We start from the raw sequence: 22,377 nt of genomic DNA on the forward strand, positions 1-22,377 counted from the left end.
CCCACTGTGTGCCCTCTGCAGCCCCATGCTCTACCTCTTAGCCCGACTTCCAGGTCCTTTCCTGTTTTTAAAATTTTCTCTTAGTCAGATTCTCTGTCCTGCTGGCATACAACAAAAAATGATGTGTGTCTTTTTTAGGGTGCTACACCCAAAACACTCACAGTCCCTCTGACTTTCACTGGTGATTAATTAGGTCAGTGGTGCTTAAACTTTTTCCACTCAGACCGCTTTTCACCCAAGAAATACAATACGGGCAAGCACTTCCAAAAGCACCTAGAATTCATGACGCTGTTGATTTCAAATTTGGTTTTGGTTATTGCTTGTTTAAGAAACATTTTATTATTGCCATTTTTTTACAACCCCCACATTCACTTACATGACCCTTATGGGGTCTCCACCCACTGTTTAAGAAGGTAGGGTTTTGGTTACCTCTTTAGGGTACTGGAGTACTGTGTAGCTTCTCTGCATTATTATTATTGTTGCTACTATTATTTTGTTTGGGGGCCACACTCAGTGGTGCTTAGGATTTAATCCTGGCTCTGGGCTTGGGAATCATTTGTAATGGGGTTCAGGGGACCATGTGAGATGCCAGGGATACCCTCTGGCTTCATGCAAGGCATGCTCCTTACCCACTGTCGCCCCTCATGGCTGCATTATTAACCCCCCATTCTAGTGCCCTGTACTCACCCCAACACCCAGGAAGCTTTGTTTTCAAACATCTTCAGTATTCGGAGATGTGAACAAACCTAAGCATTTATATTGGGATTGATAACATAGTCCTTCTAAATGTCAAAACATCTTGCTCTGATAAGTGTAAAATCTTAGAAATTTACCATGATTAAGGAAGAGCCTTTGGATTGATAGATGAGTATGGATGGGTGTTTGGGGCAGAGGGTGGAGGCATTGGGCCATCCCCTGCAGTGTTCAGGGCTTACTGGGAGCTCTGGCCCCAGAGATCACTGCTGGCAATGCTTGGGGGCTGTATTCAGTGCTGGGGATTGAGTCCAGGTCAGCTTGCCTGCGGTGCTATCTCTCCAGCCTGAGGTGTGTGGTTTTATATTTTTTGATAGCACAGTTTTAGCTTGACATTGGAGTTGAGCAGAAAGTACAGGGTTTCCAATATTGCTTCCTTCCCCCACAGACAACATCCTAGTCTCAGGTATATTTGTTATCGTTAGTGAGCCCATATTGATTCATCATCAGCCAGAATCTACCATTTACCTAAGGATTCACTCAGTGTTATTAATTAAAAAAAAACAAACTTGTTTTTGTTTTTTGTTTTGGATGGTCATACCTGACTGTGCTCAGGGCTCAAGGATCACTCCTGTAGGTTCAGGGAAACATATGGGGTACCAGGGATTGAACCTGGGTTAACTGCATGCAAGGTAATGGTCCTATCCTACTGTACTATTTCTGTAGCCTTGACTTAGATTATTTTAAGACCCAAGTTAGACCAAAAAGTTTTGTGCTCAAAATATTCAGCTGTATGTGTTGTTTTGTAAGAAATGCCTCTCTCTAGAGCTTGTTTTTAGGCGCTAGAGTGTTAGTACAGCAAGAAGATCGGGTTCAGGTAGCTGATTTGGGTCGATCCCCGGCATCCCATATGGTCTCCTGAGCACCTTCCTGAGTGCAGATCCAGGAATGTTCCCTGAACATGGATGGGTGTGACCCCAAACAAACAAAAAACAAACCTAAGAAATCCTTTGTACAATGATGCCTCTTTCTTGATTCATTTTTGTAATGATTATATCTTTGTAGTTTACTTAACTTTAAGGTCAGCTTTTAATACCATAACACTGGAGCGAGAGAAGCTGAAGCAGCTGATGGAACAGGACGTCTCTGGCTCGCCTTCTGCCCAGGTCCTTGGTCTGAAGCACGCTCTCTCCTCTGTAAGTCACATGCCTGGGTCACAGACATGCAGTGCAACACGTCTGGCCTCCTGGTGTTTTTTTTATTCTCTGTCTCTGTAGTTGTGTTGATACTTTGTGAGAAAACCAAACAAATCCTCCAAATTATATTCTAACCTTTGACGTGCTTAGTCTAAACACCAACACTGAACCTATTTGGAAGTTTAGTAGCCAGGACTTTATGAGTCACTCTGAGTTTGGTTTCCTCCTATTGATGTTGATTTTTTTATTTCTGTGAAGAGTTTGTGGTGTGTTTGTGTAGATCTGAACAGAACACTTGTTCATCTTTATGAAACCTGACCATTTGAAAGTTTTAGTTCCTTTCCAGTATTTGGTTGAACATTCTAAACGATAGGCAATAAAGGGAATTTCACACACTCACCGACTCTGCTGCACATACTGGTCCTGTTTATCATTCTTTCGAAGATGTGAAAGTTGTTTGATTTGGTTTGATAGTACAAAACATTTAGCTTTTTCCTTCCCTCTCAGCTCAATGACATGAGTCATATAGAATGTCAGGTAATCATGTGCCTTCATAACAACAGAAAAGTCACTGTGGCCCCTGAAGTGTTTTTTAGTGGGTGTCTATTGTTCACTCTTTCTCTTATTTTGTTTTATTCCTTGGGCTCCATTGAATTCCCTGGAATTCCATAACTGAGGTTATATTTATCTGTTTGTCTGTCCTTATCTAATGAAACATAAGAGAACTTTTGAAATAAGAGAGTTGAAATCACATAGTATCCATTTATATCTCAGGGGGGATTGGTTTGAGGACCCCCAGAGATACCAATATTCACAGGTGCATGAGTATTGGTATAGTACCTGCATGTAATCTACACACATTCTCCTGTATCCTTATTTCTAGATGACTCATGACACCTAATACAATATAAATGCTATTTAAATTGTTGTTATACTACATTGTTTATGGAGTAGTGACTTAAAAACATCTCAACGTGTTTCACCTGGACACAACTGACCATCATAACCCTAATTACATAGTTTGCATTTTCAATTCGTGCTTGATGAAGTCTGTGGATGTGGAACCCTTAGGTAGAGAGCAGTGCTTGCTTTTAATTTTTACTGGTACTTTGGAATTCTCCCTGTGGGAAGAGAGTGTGTGTGCACGTTTGAAAATACCAACTTGGGGCTGGAGCGGAGAGGGTGTTTGCCTTGCATGCGGCTGACTCAGGTTCGATTCCCAGCATCCTATATAGTTCCCCGAGCACCACTAGGAGTAATTCCTGAGTGCAAAGCCATAAGTAACCCCTGTGCATCGCTGGGTATGACCCAAAATGCAAAAACATAAAAATAAAGAAAATACCAAATGAAGCAAAACTGAGCTTTCAATTTTGGATCAGATAAAGCAGATGAGTTTTAGGATCCTGTTTTGAGAAGCCAATTCAGACATGGAGAGAACTAAAAATTATCCAGTCAGACTATCCATGTACTGGTTATTGAGAGAGGCGCTTTCTGTATTGAGAGTGGCAAATACGCTGGCCAGTCATTAGCACTCACTATTGGTATAAAGTACTTAAGGAACGGCTGAAGAGCTAGGACAGCAGGCAGGGTGCTTGCCTTGGCTGACTGGGTTTAATTCCCAGCACCCCATATGGCCCCCTGAGCACTGCCAGGAGTGGTCCCTGAGTGCAGAGCTAGGAGTAAGCCCTGACCACTGCCAGTGTGGCCCCCAAACACAAACAACAATAACCCCCAAAAGGTACTTATGGAATAATGACTGAGTTGAGTATTCCAAGAAGTTGTCTTGGAAGGAAATGGGATTTCCTTCAGGGATTTAATCCATGGATAAAAACAGCCTGCTAGCCACTGACCCTGAAGAACTGTAGGTGCCGCCAGATCAAGGATAGATTTTCCCCCTTTGGACGGGGTAGCTCAGTGGCAGAGCACTTAACCTGGTATATGTTCAATCCCTAGCTCTGTGAAATGAAAAAGAAAAAAATAATCCCACTGGGATTGTAATGGACAACTATCTGTATACTGGACCATGGATCTAGACAAGCAAGGTGGTTCCTCTTTATGTATTCAGTTTTTCATTCGTTCCTTTTTAAATTTTTTTAGTGGTATGAAGCATTTCTGGTATTCCCAGTAGGTTGGTTTTAGTGCACTTAGAAAGTGCCTCTTGATGGGATCCCAGCCCCTTTCTCTGCGATCTTCCTTTCTCCCCCCCTTCACCTTCTTGTTCATCTGCTTGTCTGAAGGTGGCTATGGAGTGGCATTTCATTTGGCCAAGGTTCCCAGTTGCTACCTTTGCTCAGATCTCACTCCACAGCAGGATTTTGGAAATAACATAAAACTGAATGTTTCTTTTTCTCTTTGTTTATTTGTCTCTTTTGGTTTTTGTGCCACACTTGGCTGTGCTCAGGGTTTATTCCTGCCTCTACTCTTAGACATCACTCCTGGTGGTGCTCAGGGGACAGTATGAGATGCCAGGGATTGAACTTGAGTCAGCCACATGAAAAACCAGCAAGTAGCTGGCTGTACTATCTCTCTGGCCCCTCAAACAGGATGTTTCTTTATGGCTTGGACTCCTGATTCAATTCAGGAGGTTTTTTTTTTTTAAATATATGATTTTTTTTTCTTTTTGGGTTACACCCAGCAATGCTCAAATGCTCAGGGTTTATTCCTGGCTTTGCACTCAGGAATTATTCCTGGCAGTGCTGAGGGAACCATATGGGATGCCGGGGATTGAACCCAGATCTGCTGTGTGCAAGGCGCAAACGCCCGACCTGATGTGCTATCCGCTCCAGCCCCCAATATGTGATTTTTTTCAGAGTTACACCTGGCAGTCAGAATAGGTTTGTGATGTGTGTATATCAAGAATCTTGGTGTTGTTCTTTCTCCTGCCCGTGGCTTCTATAGAGAAGCTATTAAAATAAGACACTGTTTAGGCCATAGGCAGATTCTGTTTCCTTAGGCCAAGACGCCAGTGTCATATTAGCCAAAAGGGATCTGTTCAGATTTCAGATTTTTTTTTTTTTTGGCTTTTTGGGTCACACCCGGCTATACTCAGAGGTTACTCCTAGCTCTGCACTCAGGAATTACTCCTGGCGGTGCTCGGGGGACCATATGGGATGCTGGGAATCGAACCCGGGTCAACTGCGTGCAAGGCAAACGCCCTACTCGTTGTACTACTGCTCCAACCCCCTGTTCAGATTCTTACGTGTATTTGTTTGATATGAAACTTTTACTCGATGTTTCTTTAATGTACTTGGAGGACATTTCCAAATAATGCAAATCATCTACAGGTCCTAACATGTAAAGCTAAAACTTAAAAAATTCAAAATCAAAATCTAAAATATCAAAATTTTGTCGTTTGTTTGTTTTTACCACGTCTGGGATTGCTCAGGGATTTTTCCTGAGTCTGAACTCAGGAATCACTCCTGACAGGCTCAGGGGCCATCTGGGATGCTAGAAATCGAACCCAGGTCAATCACTTCAAGGCAAGCACCCTACCCACTGTACCATCTCTCTGGCCCCTGTTTTTTTTTTTTAATTTTTATTTCAGTCCCCATGAAATTACAAAGTTTTTCATGATTACAGTGTTTCAACACCAGTCCCTTCACAAGTGTCCACTTTCCTCCATCCTTTTGCCTCCTGCCCACCAAAATCTTTATTTGGGATCCAGGAAGTAGAGGATAGTGCCACATTCTTCTTTGAGCTTCCAGTGAGACCCAGTGGGCCTGGCAAGGGAGAGAAAGGCTCCAGCTTCCTTGAAAGGAGTCGGAAGACAGATGACAGGGTGGGTCTGGCGTGAGCACGTGGTTGCTGCATGTGGGCAGGTCTGAGAAGACGGTGAGATGAACTGGTCTCTTTGCAATGACAGAGCTTTGGAGGAGAGCCGTTGTGCAGCTACCGGAGCATCTTCCTTTAGCTGGCAGGGCTGGGAGGTTGAGCCCTCCCTGGGAGAAAAAAAGGAGGTAGGGGGTGAGCACACAAGTGTCCTGCACCATGTCCACCCACTCCCGGGATCTTGGTCCTTAGCCCTAATGCAGGTAAGTGAGCTCTTAAAAAATAAAAAAATAAAATACCGTAGACATGATGGATGAATGAATGAAACAATACCTACTTCGGAAAATACTAATAGTTCCTAAAGTCCTATTTCCAGTACGTTTCCTGAAAACCCAGGCAACTGCCGTGATTATAAAACAGCTCTGAAATATATCCAATTCTCAGCGCTTGCGGGGGTCCTGATGTAAAGCTGGAAGATACTTGTGGTTATTAGGGCGAGTGCTGGCCAGAGGGGCAACGAGACACTGCAAGGAGAAAGGCCAGAGAGCCCGAGCTGAGATGTTTGGGTCTCTCCCCTGCTCCCTGGGGAGCGCCTCACCCACCCTCCTTCCATCTTCGGAAACTAGAGAGGGGCCGTGATGTGGCTCCCAGAAGTGACCCCTGTCATCTCCCGGGCATCTCAGAACCGTCTCCTGTTGGATGACATTCCAGGACAGAGTGGGGGGAGTGCCCCTATGGCTCCCGGGGTGCTCTTCTAAGACCGCCATTGGATTAATGGAGCCCCACTATTTCTTTTCACGTGTTCCAGGCCCTAGCACAAAACACAGATCTTAAAGAACGCTTATGCAGAATCCATGCTGAGTCTCTGCTCCTCGAACCCCCCGCTGCCGCCAAGTTGGGTGACAGTCTGGCAGAGGTGGGTAAGGCTGTGTGTCTGCTCCTGTCTCTGCCTCCAGCCCTTGCCCCATGCTGCCTGCTGTCTCCCGGCTCCCCTGAGGGGGGCTCCCCTCTGCACCGCTGCAGAGAGGGGGCGTCTGGGTGTCCCAGACAAAACTGCTGCTAAGTGTATCTCACCGCCGCCTCCTCTCCCTGCCTTCCCTCTGTATTTCTTTTCCCCACCTGCCTTCTTCCGATAAAGTGTGCCTGCAGGGAGGGCTGCGAGGACAGTTTCTTTCTCCCATCACTTCTGCAGCTGCCTCAGTTTCTCTGACCCGAGCATCCCAGTTCCTGCCAGCCACCCACCCTGCTTGCTTAGCCTCTTTGTTCTTCCACCCTTCCCTTTTCCTTGTGGCTGTGTCCACCTCTCCTCTGTGATCTGTTTTCTCCTTTTTTTCTTCCTTTTCAAATACACAGCTCTAGGCTCCAGGTGGGGGAAAGACTATAATCAAACTGAAGCAATATTTTGGGTTTTCTTTTTTGGTTGTTGTCAGGGGGAGAGGGAGAGGGCTTGAAGACTCCTGCACGTACTTTGCATGGGGGGAGGGGCGGGATGAGACCGGACAGGCTCCAGTTTAGTCCCAGAGCACCGAGGAGTGAGTGTGGATCTGCTAAACACAACCCAGGGCCATTGAAAATGTCTTTTCTTGGGGCCAGAGTGATAGTACAGCGAGTAGGGCGTTTGCCTTGCATGCAGCCAACCCAAATTTGATCCCCGGCATCCCATATGGTTCCCCGAGCACCGCCAGAAGTAACTCCTGAGTACAGAGCCAGGAGTAACCCCTGAGCATTGCTGGGTGTGACCTCAAAGGACCAAAAAAATAAAATAAAATAAAAACAGTCTTAAGACCTGGAAAATGAGAATTTTAGGAAAAATGTAAGTGAATTATTTAGAAGACAGAAAATGAAAACAAAAGGTCAAAACTCTTATTTAGTCACCTCATGTTTCAGGTTTGCTAAGTTCTTCATTAATAAATTTATTACAGGGTTTAACTCTATTATTCATTATTGTTCATCAGAATTTATTTATTCATATGTTGGGGGGCCCTCCCAAGTACTGCTTGGGGGCTCCTGGGCCAATCCTGGCAAGACTCAGCTGCAAGGCTGGCCATCTAGTGCCCGGGCTCTGCAGTGTTGGGGCCTCTGGGCCATGCCAGGTGGTGCTTGGGAGGCCCCGAGGTGCCAGAGTTTGACCTCAGGTCCTGGTGTGCCCCTGGGTCCTAGACCGAGTGTATCTAAAGTAAATAAGTCCATGAGATGTATTTGTTTGCATGTTAAATGTTAAAGAATGTCTAGGTTGAATCTTGCCGTCTTCCCCCTTTCTCTGTCCTCCACGAAACTAAAGCCTCCCTCAGTGCCTCGCCTCTGGGGCATCCAGGGGAAACCCACCCAGGTGCCGAAAGCCCTCTTCGGAGCCCGGACTGAGGGAACCTGTCTGTCTGCTCAGGCCGCAGCCTCTCGGGATGCCTGAGGCCAAGTCAGTGTTGCCTGTGGAGCACACTTGCCGCCCCACAGCCATCCTTCCTGTACTCTGCCCGATGGACACCTCAGCGTGCCTGCTCTCAGCCCTTCCTCTAGACCGTGGGCCAAGAAGCATTTCCTGTCTGTGTCCAGGCAGCTCTTACCTCTCAAGTAACATGGCCAACAAATTACGCATTTAAGACACAGAATTTTAAAAGGTTAAATCCATATCGAACATTCAGACTTTCCTGAATTTCGGTTTAGTGTGTATGCTTGGGGCTGTTAGTATTCTGAAAGGAACTCCAAAAGCACGAGTCCAGGGACCCACACTTGGTGGGGATCAAGGCTTACTTCTGCCTCTCTGCTCAGGGATCATTCCTGGCGGGACTCGGGGCACTGTAAGGGGTGTTGGCCATCCATCAAGGCAAGTGCCCCACCCACTGCACTATCTCTCTGGTCCTGTTGCCTATTTTTTGCCTGTCAGGCCCTGAGTGACTCAGGCTAAACCTTCCCACGGAGGGCAAAGTCCATTGCCTTCAGCAAGTGAGACAGTCCGGGGAGAAGCATTCCACAGCCCTGCAATGCCAGTACCACTAGGTCAAAGGGAACTTTGCAGGCACCTCACACCCTGGGCCAGCAATGGCTGTTCCCTACTGTGAATCAGCCCAGGGCACTTTCCATCTGCTCCTTATTAACTGCACGAATCAGCCACCTTTGAAGATGGAGCTGGCTACTTGGATTCTAAAATGAAGTCAGAAATACTCCCACATCTTTTCAGATCCTCCTGTTTTTTTTTTTTTTTTTTATTATTGGATCACACCTGGCAGTGCACAGGGATTACTCCTGGCTCTGCACTCAGGAATAACCCCTGGTAGTGCTCAGGGGACCACATGGGATGCTGGAAATCGAACCTGGGTTGGCCGCGTGCAAGGCAAACGCCCTACCCACTGTGCTGTTGCTCCAGCCTCATGTTTTTGTAGGTAAACATCTAATGTGATCAAATTCTAAGTTCTTAGACTTATTTCAATTAGTTTAGATTACAAATGGAACATGAAGTGGCTTTGGAGGGGGAAAAAAATCCTTCTAGAAAATGTAAAGTTCATTTTCAGAGGGCCCACGGCGTCTTGAAAGAAAAGTCCAAGAGAGAAGGAGGGAACTTACTCTTTCACTGTTGGCTCTGTTCCTTATGCATTCGAGTGCCTACCACCCCAAATCCTAACATGATCTCTGAGGTCGGCCACGCTCGTGCAATGTAGCGACAAGAAGGAAAGTCGAAAGAGATTACAAATCTTCCTCAAAGCACCTGGGTTTAAGTCTACAGCTCTCTATCACTTGCATCTAATGTGGAAAGACATGGCCCTGGAAAATAAAACACATCCCCAGGCTCCAGTCATGAAATCCGATGGTGACAGTGTGAGAAAGGGTTTATCTCAGGCATCACCATCACCCTGTATATAAAAGAAAGATAAAAACAAGGGAGGCTCCAAAATCAATGGGAAGAATAAATTATCCAGTAAATTCAGCTGGCATAGCTCAAAGGTGATTTGGGAAGCAGCTTAAATCTTTCTGTTGCATTCTAAAGTGGATTGCTAGGAAATTAGAGTTAAATGGAAAAATCCAAGCTGAAAATACATATACATTTGAAAATGAGTTGTGGGCCAGAGATGGTACAGCTTGTGTTATCTTGATTCCTTACATCTCTTATGGTCCTCTGGGCCCTTCTATGAGTGATTGCTGAGCGCAGGCTCGGGAGTAGGCCCTGAGCACTGCCAAGTGTGGCCCACATATATCAACAGGATAATAAAGACCACATTTGGGTGCTCAGATTTTAATTGATAGTTCTTTTACTTACCCGGTACTGTATTTTCTATTTTTAATGCTTTTTAATTTTGAATAAGTGTTGATTTTGGAAATAATGATTTTGGTTTTGATGTTGTCTTGGGGGAATATATAAAGTCATTGTGTTTACAGTAATTTTAAATGAAAGCAAACCTACATGCATGAAAGGGTTTGGAGAAAAAGGCATCAGAATGTAAATAGTGACCATTTTTGTGTGCTGGCATTGCGTGTGCTCTCTCCCTCTTTTCTGCTTATCTTTTTATAGGGTACAAAAGAAACAGTCACTCATACCTTAGAAACTTGAGAGGAAATTACTGGCTGGAACGTTAAGTCAGAGTGGTCCAGGACCCCAGCTGGGTGCTGGGCCTTGCTCAGAGTTGCTCAGTGGTTTTCTCTGGAAGTGGCTGGGTCAATGGAATGGCAGAAAGGGCCAGGAACCCAGTTCTCATTTTCCATGTTGATCCGCCAAGAAATCCTTCTGACCTATCTGCCTAAGAGGAGAGTCTAGAGCACACAGGAGTGAGCGATAATAAATTAATGATTAGGGCAAGTAAATAAATCATGAGAGTTCTTAGGTGGCAGGGGCATGCCAGAGTCAAAGCATGATTCCTTTGTTCTGTGAGCAGGAAAGTGCTTACTTAGCTGCTTGGCTGTCTCCACTTTCAATGGGAGAGACCTTTGCCCTGTTGGTAACAGTTGTGATAATTATCTCTGAGTTCCAGAGTGATCTCTTTGTCAGGGGAGACTCAAAGACCACTTATAGAGAGAGGTAGGGACCTAATGATAGATAAGATCTTCCAGCAAATACTTTGACACTCTTTCTCACTTGGGTAGAATCCAAGAGGAAGGACTTCCCATTAAGTGTGTCTCTGAAATAGCTTACAGGGGGCCAGAATGATTAGTACAGCAGGTAGGGCGCTTGCCTTGCTTGTGGCCAACCTGGGTTCGATCCCCAGCATCCCATCCCACAGCCAAGATTAATTTCTGAGAATGGCTGGGTGTCACGTCAAAACAAAAAACAACAGCAAAACCCCCTTCAGTCTGAAATAGCTTACAGGGCAGAAAAGCACCATGGTCCTAACCATGGAGCTTCTCATTACAGTGTCTCTATCGTGGCTGTAATTTGTTTAGGAAACTGAGCAGTTCATTTTCATCTGGTAAAAGTTTGGAAGAGACACACAGAATTGGCTTGTTTTCTGCTGCCTGCATTATCTTGGGCCTCATTCAGAGACACACAGTGATAACAGGGGTAACTGGTGGGCAGAGCTCTTGCTTTGCAAGCATCAGACCTCCAGATCCACCCCTGACTTTGCCCTTTGTGGTTCCCTGGGCCCACCACAAACTGTTCGATCTCCAGTAATGCTGAAGCCAAGTGTGAGAGTCTTAAGGAACAACACAACCTGCAACTGTTTGAACACCACAACCAATGACAATCCCCTCACACACCCCTCATTCCTCCTCCCCCATTGCAACAAGGGGGGGAATGTCAGGGAGCAGGGTTTGTGGTTTTTTTTTTTTTTTGCTTTTTTTTGAATCATACTCAGAAATGCTCAGAGTCTACTCCTAGCTCTGCACTCAGGAATTACTCCTGCAGTGCTCGGGAGACCATATGGGATGCCGGAGATCAAACCCAGATCGCTATATCACTCCTACCTGGATTTTTTTTTAACATTTTTTTTTCTTTTTGGGTCACACCCAACAATGTTCAGGGGTTACTTCTGGCTTTGCACTCAGGAATTACTCCTGGTGGTGCTTGGGGGACCAAATGGGGTGCTGGGGATCAAACTCGGGTCGGCCACATGCAAGATAAATACATACCCGCTGTACTATCACTCCGGTCCCCAGATTTTTTTTTTTTTAATGCTATAGAAGCAGTTCCTTTCCCAGTCTTTCGGGAAATGCAAGCTATTGGGAAGTTTAGATCTCCAGTGTTTGATTCAAAGATACCAAATCTGTTTTTCCTGATTCTGTTCTCACCGCTCAAGGTCTGGTCTTGTGGGGTGGGTATGTTCTCTGGACTGGAAACCTTGCCATTTGTCACTATAACCCTCCCTGGCCACCACAAAGCAGTTGCTTAATGTGTGGTATTGGATTTTACTTGCACATTGACTAGAAACGCATTGCCAAGATATTTAGGTCCATCCCCAGGACACATTTAGATCCAGAGGAGTACATAGCAGAGGGCCTTGCCCCAGGAGAAAACCCAAATCTTCCATTGTGTGGTGAGTGCAGAGGCTTATAAAGGAGGCTGGGTATTTCCTTCCCTGACAGAGCCACTGTCAGTACAGAGACACAGCACAGCGGATTTATCTCATGCAGCGGTGAATAATGAATGATCTGCCACCAGGGGCACCTGTGGACCAAAACACACTATTTATTAGTGTAGGATACCTCCAGAGAGGCATACGGGCCTTTCTGCAAAGCGCAGGAGCAGGAGAAAACTATACGTCTCTGCACCAGCCACGCCATTGAGCATTCTGCACAGGTCAGAGGAAAGTCTAAGATGAAAAGAATCCAGAAGACAAGAAATAATAGGGTATGGTTCAGACAGCATTGGATATTTCCTCCTTAAATAGATCCAAGACAGACCCCAGCAGCCTTTTCTTGGCTTTGAGATCTGTGCCAGGATGGCGCCTGCCAGCGAGGTGCCCATTGAAGGGATCCCTTTGTCCGTTGTCTTTTGTCTGAGGCTTGCTTCTCCTCAACGTCGGAAGCTGACCTCTGCTTGGATCTGCTTGTTCGCATGGGCCTGTGACCTTAGGTGTCCTGCAAATTCCTACGTCATTCTTTCAGCTCTTGCGACTGCTGCTAAAGATAGGCACCTTTGGTTTTGTGTTTCCATAGGAAAACTCCAGAGATGACAGCCGAGTCCTGGTCCATCAGCTTTCCAACGAAAGCCGGCTCTCCATCACTGATTCCTTGTCCGAGTTTTTTGATGCCCAGGAAGTTCTTTTATCTCCAAGCTCTTCGGAAAATGAGGTTTGAGTGCTATTTTCAGTTAGGTGCCTTAAAAAAATTTCTCTCCTTGCTTTCTCTATTCAGTAAATACCCATTTTTAGAAACACAAAACTCAATGGTTCTTTTGACCATTCTATTCTGAGGATGTTTTTAGAACTCACACCCTCAAAGCACAACAGGATACATGATCAGAAGGAAAAAGTCTGCCAAAGTAGAAGGTGTTGAAGACTTACTCGGTCTGTCACTGGATTTATCCTACCTCGTTTCAATGACAGTGTCATAATTGTGACTCTTCGCTGTTGGGCAGCAGAATGTTTGTGCTATGGGACCAGAAATTAGTATCAAACGTGCTGATTTTTGTTTGTTTGGGGGCCACACCCACCGGTGCTCATGGCTTACTCCTGGTCCTATACTTAGGTATCTCTCCTGGCAGGCTCAGGGGACCACGTGTGGTGCTGGCAATTGAACCTGGGCTGGCATGTGCAAAACAAGCACCCTATCCTCTGTACTATCACTCTGGTCCCCTTACATGCTGATTTTTAATCATTGAATTTGACCTATGTAAATTTTTATTATAATATGGACATTATTACAAAAATAATTTATAACACCTAATGATAATATTTAAGTTGATGCCTCATATCATAATTTCCTAAAGTGGCAATTATTGTAGATGGCATTAGTGTGTGTATTGATAATTAAAACCCTTCAGTATAGAGCTGTTTATACTGATAATCTTGTTTGTTAATATACATGAAAGATTTCACAAATATTTCAGAGACAAATTGTAAACCATTCTACCTGAGTGCTAACTGTAGCACTGTAGCACTGTCATCCCGTTGTTCATCGATTTGCTCAAGCGGGCCCCAGTAACATCTCCTGTGCACTAACAAATTCTGAAAATGCAGTCTGAATTAATAAAACTATTTTTTAAATTTTGGGATCACACTGGGCAGTGGTCAGGGGTTACTCCTGGCTCTGTACTCAGGAATTTCTCCTGGCAGTGCTCAGGGGACCTTATGGGATGCTGGGGACTGAAAGGCAGGTGCCCTATTGGCTGTAGTATCACTCCAGCTCTAATAAGACTTTTCATAACAACGTCTTTAATTGACTTGCATTTTCTTGTGGGAATAAATCAAAAGGGATAAAGAGTTTTTATGAAGATGTTGGCTGTGAACACCGCCTAGAGGGACTGGTGTGTGGGTCTTTAGGAAGAGAGTAGTAATGTGGGATTCAAGACATTTGATCCTTTGGGGTGAAAGCTCTCTGTGAAAATTTGATTTGTTTACTCTTACTCTAATATAATTTCTCTTTTTCCCCCCATAGATTTCTGAAGATGATTCATATGTCAGTGACATAAGTGATAACCTCTCCTTAGACAATCTCAGTAATGATTTAGACAACGAGAGGCAGACTCTGGGTAAGATTTGTTTGATCTCTGAAAGTTTGAATCTTTACTAATAGAATATTAATAGGCAGAGAGAGAGAGTACTTATTGTAAGCGGAGAACTGTAGTAAATACTGCATAAGGAAATAAAGATATTTTTAAGAAGTGTTTTTTTTGTCGTTGTTTTATTTATTTATTTATTTATTTTTGCTTTTTGGGTCACACCCGGCGATGCACAGGGGTTACTCCTGATTCTACACTCAGGAATTACTCCTGGCAGAGCTCAGGGGACCATATGGGATGCTGGGATTCGAACCCAGGTCAGCCCCGTGCAAGGCAAATGCCCTACCTGCTGTGCTATCGCTCCAGCTCCAAGAAGTGTTTTGTTTTTTTGCTTTTTTGTTTTTTGAGGTCACACCCCGAGATGCACAGGGGTTACTCCTGGCAGTGCTCGGGGGATCCTATGGGATGCTGGTAATCGAACCTGGGTCGGCTACGTGCAAGGCAAATCCCCTACCCACTGTGCTATCGATCCAGCCCCCAATAAAGATATCTTTAAAAAAGAAAAGAAAGATATATTCCCCACCTTTGAGGATTTTATATAATCTAGTTGAGGACATGGGAGTCACATGTAAAAATTAGTTCATTCAAATAAAACAACTTATGCAAATTTTTGGTTTATAAAGTGAGGATATGTTAATTATTATTAATGTCCAAAATGAAAGCCACAGATATCCAGCACCTCATCAAACATTTTGCCTGCAAATATATTAGAATATAGCTTATTGATTTTAGGTAACTTGTAATGTTTATTTATTTAGAAATTTTATTTAGAAATAAATTTATTTAGGAATTCATAGAACTTAAATAATAAAAGTTTGATTTAAATGGTAATTGAGCTGCAGAGTCTTCAAGATTTTGCATTTTACAGACTTTGTCTTACTAAGGAGTCTTTAGGTCCTATAAACCTGCCAGATATGCAGGGCCCTGGGAGTCTCTGGATCTGAGTAGCTCCACATCCACAGGCTCCAGTTTTTTAACTGCTTGGCCGAGTTGGCTGAGTACCAGCTGAGTGTTACCAGAAGGCCTTGGTTCCCCTGAATACTATTTGGAAGCATCGCCCCCCCACACACACACACACAAAATAGGGGGACTTATTATAGAATACCTTAAATAACTGTTGGTCAAGTACAAGGGTGAAATGATGCCCAGAAACAGACAATTTGAAGCATGGCATGCCTGGAGTGTCTGGGTAACTGCAGACAGTGCTGATGGCAAGCAGGAGACTGAATTCTGTCTGGAAAGAGCTCCTAAAAAGAATTTGCCTGCATCCAGGGAGATGGTACAGGATGGGCCTGGTTCGTTCCTGGCAACACATATGATCCTTAAGTCCCATTGGGAGCAATCCCTGAGTACAGAGGCAGGAGTAAGTCCTGAACAACCTTGGGTGTTATCCCCCCCATAAAACATAAAAAAAGAATATAAACAGTCACATTATTTTTTCAGATCAGAGCAAAATATTAAAACAAATTGAAACATCTGTCACTGTTACTGTCACTGTCATCCCATTGCTCATTGATTTGCTCGAGCAGGCACCAGTAACGTCTCCATTGTGAGACTTGTTACTGTTTTTGGCATATCGAATATGCCACGGGGAGCTTGCCAGGCTCTACTGTGTGGGTGAGATACTTCTCGGCTGCTTGCCAGGCTCTCCGAGAGGGGCAGAGGAATCAAACCCGGGTCAGCTGCATGCAAGGCAAATGCTCTACTGCTGTGCTATCTCTCCAGACAGAAGATAAATGAACCAGCAATTTATAGCCCCTACAGAGTATACAGAATTTTGGGGTAGCATTTAAAATGGCGATTGGGGGGACTGGAGCAATAGCACAGTGGGTAGGGAGTTTGCCTTGCACGCGGCCAACCCGGGTTCGATTCCCAGCATCCCATATGGTCCCCTGAGCACCACCAGGGGTGATTCCTGAGTACAGAGCCAGGAGTAACCCCTGTGCATCGCTAGGTGTGACCCAAAAAGCAAACAACAACAACAAAAACAAAATAAAATGGCGATTGGGGAGAATTTTGAATAATATAGAAAAATACTTTTACAGTATTAGTGTGCACTAAATTTTTCCCAACTGAAAACACTATAGAATTTCTGGAATACTAGTTCTGGGTAATGGGATGACTTGCATTTCCTTTATAATTTTCCTATAATAAACATTGTTTTTATGATTTTCTTTGGTTTTGTTTGGGGGCCCATACCCTACAGGGCTCAGGGTTTCCATCTGGCTTTGTGCTCAGAGATCACTTCTAGTCAGGCTCATATGCAATGCTCCAGGTGAACCTGAGTTGGCTTACAGGGTCTTAACTCCTGTACTCTCAGGCCCCACAATTTTTATCAGAAACTAAAGTCATTCTGGGCCAAAGAGATAGTACAGCAGGTAAGGTGTTTGCTGTTAGATGGGTTAGATTTTCAGCATCCCATATGGTCCCCTGAGAACCGCCAGGAGTGATTCCTGAATGCAGAGCCAAGAGGAAGCCCTGAGCATCACTCGGTGTGCCCCCAAAACAAAACAAAAGAAAGAAATTAAGGCAATTTTAAAAAATACTTTGAAAACATCAGCAGTAATTTGCAATAGACATAGACTGTGACTTCCAGTTGTATTAGAACTTTCTAGGTCTATACAGTCTTTGAGGACCTAGCTTTGAAGTAGAAAATTGAAGATGCCCTCGAATAAAATCTAAATGTTTTGGTTCTTAATGTACCTCCTCAATGTTATTCAAAAAAAACCTTTTTATTAAATTAATGTGTTGTGTTTGGCTTTCCAGTCCTTATTATTCCCAGACTTGCATCAATCATTCCCCTCCCCTTCTCATTGTCTATTTTTGTGTTAGGGGCTTGAGCACTTCATTGTGGTATTTGCACACACCTGGTACTGGGTTGATGTGGGTGATAGGGGTGTTGAACTCCATACTCTTTTTTAATTAATTACATTCAATATTTCAACATCAATCCCACTAGCATTACACCTTCCCATCACCATTATTTCAAATTTCCCTACCACCATTCGAGTCTGCCTGCCAAAGGCAGATGTTAGATAATTATTTTCTATTGCTTATTATGAATATCATGAGAAAAGCAGCCACATGATCCTGGAATTCCAAAACTGTATATCATTGGGGTCCGGAGACATCTCTGTAGGGGGCTGATCCATTTTGAGATTCACTTGTAAGTCTCTGGATCAAGGCTGCTAACGTATTTGAATATCACCCGAAGGCAGTTTTGAGGCCTGACAGCCAGGACGCTGAAGGGGCAGAGAGATGGGAAGGGACAAACTGTCCCCACAGCCACCATGTTGCCTGAAGTCTTCAGGCCCTGCTCCTGCATACCTGGGTTTTTCTTCTAGAAGTTTATGGCCACCAGGGGTTCATCTGGAGTGGCCAAGAGGGCACACCCACTCCATCTGAGGTGCCCCGGTGAAATCAGCTCTGCATGGGGGTCTGGAGAGATCTCCCAGCGAGCTGCTGTCTTCCACGATTCACTGCTGCATACTCTTTTTGGAATCACACTGTGTGTGTGTGGGGGGGGGGGGGGGATCAGACTCACGACCTTGGGCTTGTACGAGGTGGGCGCTCTGCCACTGAGACACATCCCCAAAAATCTCAGAACTTTTTGGCTTATTTTCTGGCTACAGCACAGTGGGTAGGGCATTTGCCTTGCATGTGGCGGACCTGGGTTCGATTCCTCCATCCCTCTCAGAGAGCCCAGCAAGCTACCAAGAGTATCCTGCTTGCATGGCAGAGCCTGGCAAGCTCCCCGTGGCGAATTCGATATGCCAAAAACAGTAACAATAAGTCTCACATTGGAGACATTACTGGTGCCCACTCGAGCAAATCGATGAACAATGGGATGACAGTGCTACTGTGACAGTGCTATTTTCTGGTCGCCTGTCATATTCTGGACTGTCAGATTCTGGATAACTGAGCTTAATAGTAAGCTCGAGGGCTTGATAGGGAAAGTTTTCTTCTTGGATTTACATCATGAATCAGATGAAGAGCGGCCTAAGACCAGCAGGCTTCTTTCCCTTTCAGGACCCGTTCTTGAGAGCGGGGGAGAGTCCCGGTCTCAGAGACGAACGTGCTTGCCCGCCCCTTGCCCCAACACCAGTAACATCAGCTTGTGGAACATCCTGAGAAACAACATAGGGAAGGACCTGTCCAAGGTGGCCATGCCGGTGGAGCTGAACGAGCCCCTGAACACGCTGCAGAGACTCTGCGAGGAGCTGGAGTACAGCGAGCTGCTGGACAAGGCGGCCCAGCTGCCCGACGCCCTGCAGAGGATGGTGAGAGGGGCCCGGCCTGGGGGCCAGCGTGGGCACAGAGCAGGGGGGCACGGGGCCTGACCCCATTCAGTCCACTCTTTCTGGCGGGGCGGGGTGGGCCATGCCAGGCTGTGCTCTGGGCCGGCTTCTGGCTCTGTGCTCAGGGATCACTCCTGACAGTGCTCCGGAACCATACGGGGTGCTGGGGAATCCAACAGGCTTGGCTGGGTACAGGGCAAGTGTCCGACCCGCTGGGCTATCTCCCCAGCCCTCTGCTCACTCTTCTCTCAGCGGCAGCTCGTTCCCCCGACCCCAGGGTTCCTGTCTCCTTGTCAACATTCACCGAGCTGGTGTCTGGGGTAGTTCTGTGGTCTGGCTTCGAGCATCCTTACTCCCCAGAACCCTCCACGTGATGGGTGTGATGTGCCCACCAAGGATATATATCTTGAGGGTGGTTGGTGTGTTTATTTTTTTTGCTACCCGGGGAAGACAGAATTGAATTTTTCCAGCTAGCTGTTTTTCTCATCCAGGGTAAATTTCCCTGGAGAACGATTGTGTTTATTTTTGGAATTGTCCCACCAGTTCCTTAGATTTTCGGTGAGCTTCATTCACGGAAGCTATTTTCTTATCACAAAGATTTCTTCTTTCTTCTCTTGCTTATTCTTTAGAGGAAGTTCAAGGGGAAAAGGTCCTTGTTTCAAGTTCATGTTAGAAAATTGCCCCTCTGTGATCTATGCAGTACCCTTTCCCATGGGGTGGGGCTCCCTGGGGATTCCTCCTTCCTCTGTGTCTGGGGCTCGGCCTGGGCGGTGAGACCCAGCAACCAGGCCCTTCTCGGGGCTGCCTTTGTTCTTCAGAACAGTCTCTTCCTCTTTTTTTCTTCCTCCTGTGTTACCCACACCCCAATAAGGTCATTGTCTGGGGGTGCTGGTACATCCGTAGTTCCCCACCCACTCCCAACTGCAGAGTCTGACCTGGGCGTTTGCTCGTTGGCTGATTTGGAGTGGGCTGATGGAAGACACTGATACTGTCTACGTCCTCAGCAGTCTACGTTTTCACTTAAAACACCCGCATTTAGGTGGGGGAAATAATTGAATGGGCTCAGGTGCATGTTCTGCTATGCAGGAGGCTGAACCCCAGCACTTACATAATCCCCTGAGCACTGACAAGAGTGACCCCCTGAGTACTGAGCCAGGAGCAACCTCCAAGCCCATATGCCCCATAAAAGCAAAAAAAGTCATTGCTTCAGTGGTTTGAGGATGGGGGGTTTGGGGAGGGGAGTCTTCATCCTGGCTGAGAGTGACACGTCAGTCAGGCCACATCACCTCTGGGGACCTGCTCAGAGAAATTTTCTTGTACTAAAGAAAATAAGGAAAGAAAAACTGTTTTTTGTTTTTTTTTTTTTAATCAATTGTGTTACTTTACCCCAGAGAAAATTGGCTGAAGAAAGGGAAGCAAATGGCTTCTAAGCAAGTGTGAAAATCTACCTCTGCGGACAGCTCTTTCCTTCCAATGGAAACCCATGACTTTGGAGCTGAAAGTATTCTGATTTGTTGGTGTTTCTTTTTCTTTCCTTTTCTTTTTTTCCTTGGCTTTTTTGCTCAAAATCCCCAACGATGCTCAGGGCTTACTCCTGGCTCTTCACTCAGGAATTACTGCTGGTGGTGCTCAGTAGACCATCCTAGAAAATCAGGGTGCCGGGGATCGAAACTGAGTAGGTCTAGTGCAAGGCAAACACTCTACCCGCTGTACTGTGGCTCTGGCCCTGGAGTTTCATTTTTGTAACTGTTCAGAGGAGCCTTGGGTGTCACCTCACTGTTGTGTGAGGATGATGGAAGGGGCAGGAGGAGAGGATCCAAGCCCAGCCCAGCATTCTAGGAAGAGCCCATTCGGGAAGCACAGGAGGGGGACTCTCACAGGGAGTGTGGGGGCTGCTCTGACCCCCAGTTATGTGCCCGTTTAGATTCTCTCTGTTGCCATTCCACAGGAAGGGGGATCATTCTGGGCTCCCCCCCACCCCGGGTTCCCCGGCATTATGAACAGTACCAGGTTCTTCAATAAATTTTGTTATGATTTAGCTTGTGAAGGCAGTTGGGGATGGATCCCTCCCTCCCTGCTATAGGGAGTGTGACTGTCCTGTTGCACCGGCACAGGACAAAGGAGAGAGCAGAATCAATGTCCAAGTTTGGGGAACAAAGACTGAACTGAGCCTAGTGAATTGATTTGGATGCGCTCTTGGAGTTCGACTGTGGTGGTTTTCAGCTGCCAGTTCGCACAGCAGTGCTGGCCTGCAGAAACTTCCTTGACAAACCATAGGAGAGTGATTGTCACTTAGCGGACAGTGATTTTCAGCCATGCATTAGCAAACCCACAGTTCCAAACGTTGAGAATCCACCACACTCAAGTATTCTATGCTGGATATTATTTGCAAAAGGCTTCATGAAGCATGCAAGAGAGAGAACACAAACATTGCTAGTAGTAGAAAGGAAATTTGTAGTCATTACTTAGGTTTAGCATTTGGGGGAGGTTGTTCTTTTTGGAGATGGCAGGAGCACACACCCAGAGGTGCTCAGGGATTATTCCTGGCTCTGTGTTCAGGAATGATCCCTGACAATGCTCTGGAGACCATGTGCAGTGCCAGGGATTTGAACTGGGGCCAGCTGCATGTAAGGAAAGCACTGTAACCCCCATACTATCTCTCTGGTTCTTTCTTCTTTTTTTAGGGGGGGAGTTTTTGGGTTGCACCCGGTGATGCACAGGGGTTATTCTTGGCTTATGCACTCAGGAATTACTCCTGGCGGTGCTCAGGGGACCGTATGGGATGCTGGGAATCAAACCCGGGTCGGCCGCATGCAAGGCAAACGCCCTACCTGCTGTACTATCACTCCAGTCCCTCTCTGGCTCTTTAGATTTGATATTTAGCCCCTGCTCTCCACTTCCACCCCTCAAAAAATGAATTTAAAAATAGTGTTGTGTGCCCAGAACAGGGACAGATGAATTCTGAGTGAGGCCCTCCAAGGATTTCCCCCATTTTATGTTCGTGTATAGTTTTCCCTCCTCTTCCTCCCTGCCCCACCAGAAAAGCAGACTTTTTAACATCACTGTGCTCGGGCTTCTGTCTTCTTGCCCAAGCTCAGGAAATGATTCACGATGTTCTCTGATCAAACAAGTTTTCGGGTATGTACAGAATGACATTGTGAGTGAATTGTTTGGAGGCTTTTGAGGGAAGTTGCCTCTTTTTAGTTTCTTCCTCTCTCCAAAAGCCTTGGCATGATGTCAGGATTCTTGGCTATTGTCAGGATTAAAGAGAGCAGACTTGGACGGGAGAGAGAGTACAGGGTAAAGGCTCTCGTCATGCCTGCAGCTGGACTGGCCCTGAAGGCCACCAAAGCATCATAGGTGTGGCCCGAGTAATCCCTGGCTCTGCACATTGAACCACCTGCTCAGTTCTCCATAAGAATTGCCCAGCAGGGCCCCTTAACCTTCTGAGGATGATTGCCCACCCCTCTCCCCATAAAAAATTATAGGAGCAGTTTCAACTACTCCAACACAGTGGAAGACACCGTCTTGAAAGACTCTACCAACTGTTAGACAGCAAAACAAAGGGACAGAGACAGAGTTCAATGGCCAGAGGCGCAGGTTTGATCCCCAACACCCCACAGTCCTCCAAATTTGCCCCACCAGGAACAACCCCAAAAAAAGAGGAGGGAGGGACTAGCCCCTGAGAACCCCTGAGTGTGACCTCCAAACAAAAACAAACAAAAAACCAAATGGCTAGCTTGAAAATGTCTACTTCTTGGGGTTTGGTTTTGGTTTT

At 45.7% G+C, this 22,377-nt stretch overlaps 1 protein-coding gene across 1 annotated transcript in view; it reads left to right on the forward strand.

The window, feature by feature from the left end:
• Positions 1-22,377, forward strand: part of OSBPL3 (oxysterol binding protein like 3) — a 206,793-nt gene that overhangs the window by 144,963 nt on the left and 39,453 nt on the right. The window contains exons 12-16 of the mRNA XM_055143981.1: positions 1,759-1,889; positions 6,466-6,573; positions 12,738-12,872; positions 14,178-14,271; positions 18,331-18,581. Coding sequence (XP_054999956.1) covers positions 1,759-1,889; positions 6,466-6,573; positions 12,738-12,872; positions 14,178-14,271; positions 18,331-18,581 — 719 coding nt within the window. The remainder of the gene's footprint in view (positions 1-1,758; positions 1,890-6,465; positions 6,574-12,737; positions 12,873-14,177; positions 14,272-18,330; positions 18,582-22,377) is intronic.

This window comes from Sorex araneus, chromosome 1 (genome assembly GCF_027595985.1).
Source record: "Sorex araneus isolate mSorAra2 chromosome 1, mSorAra2.pri, whole genome shotgun sequence".
NCBI classification, from domain to species: domain Eukaryota; kingdom Metazoa; phylum Chordata; class Mammalia; order Eulipotyphla; family Soricidae; genus Sorex; species Sorex araneus.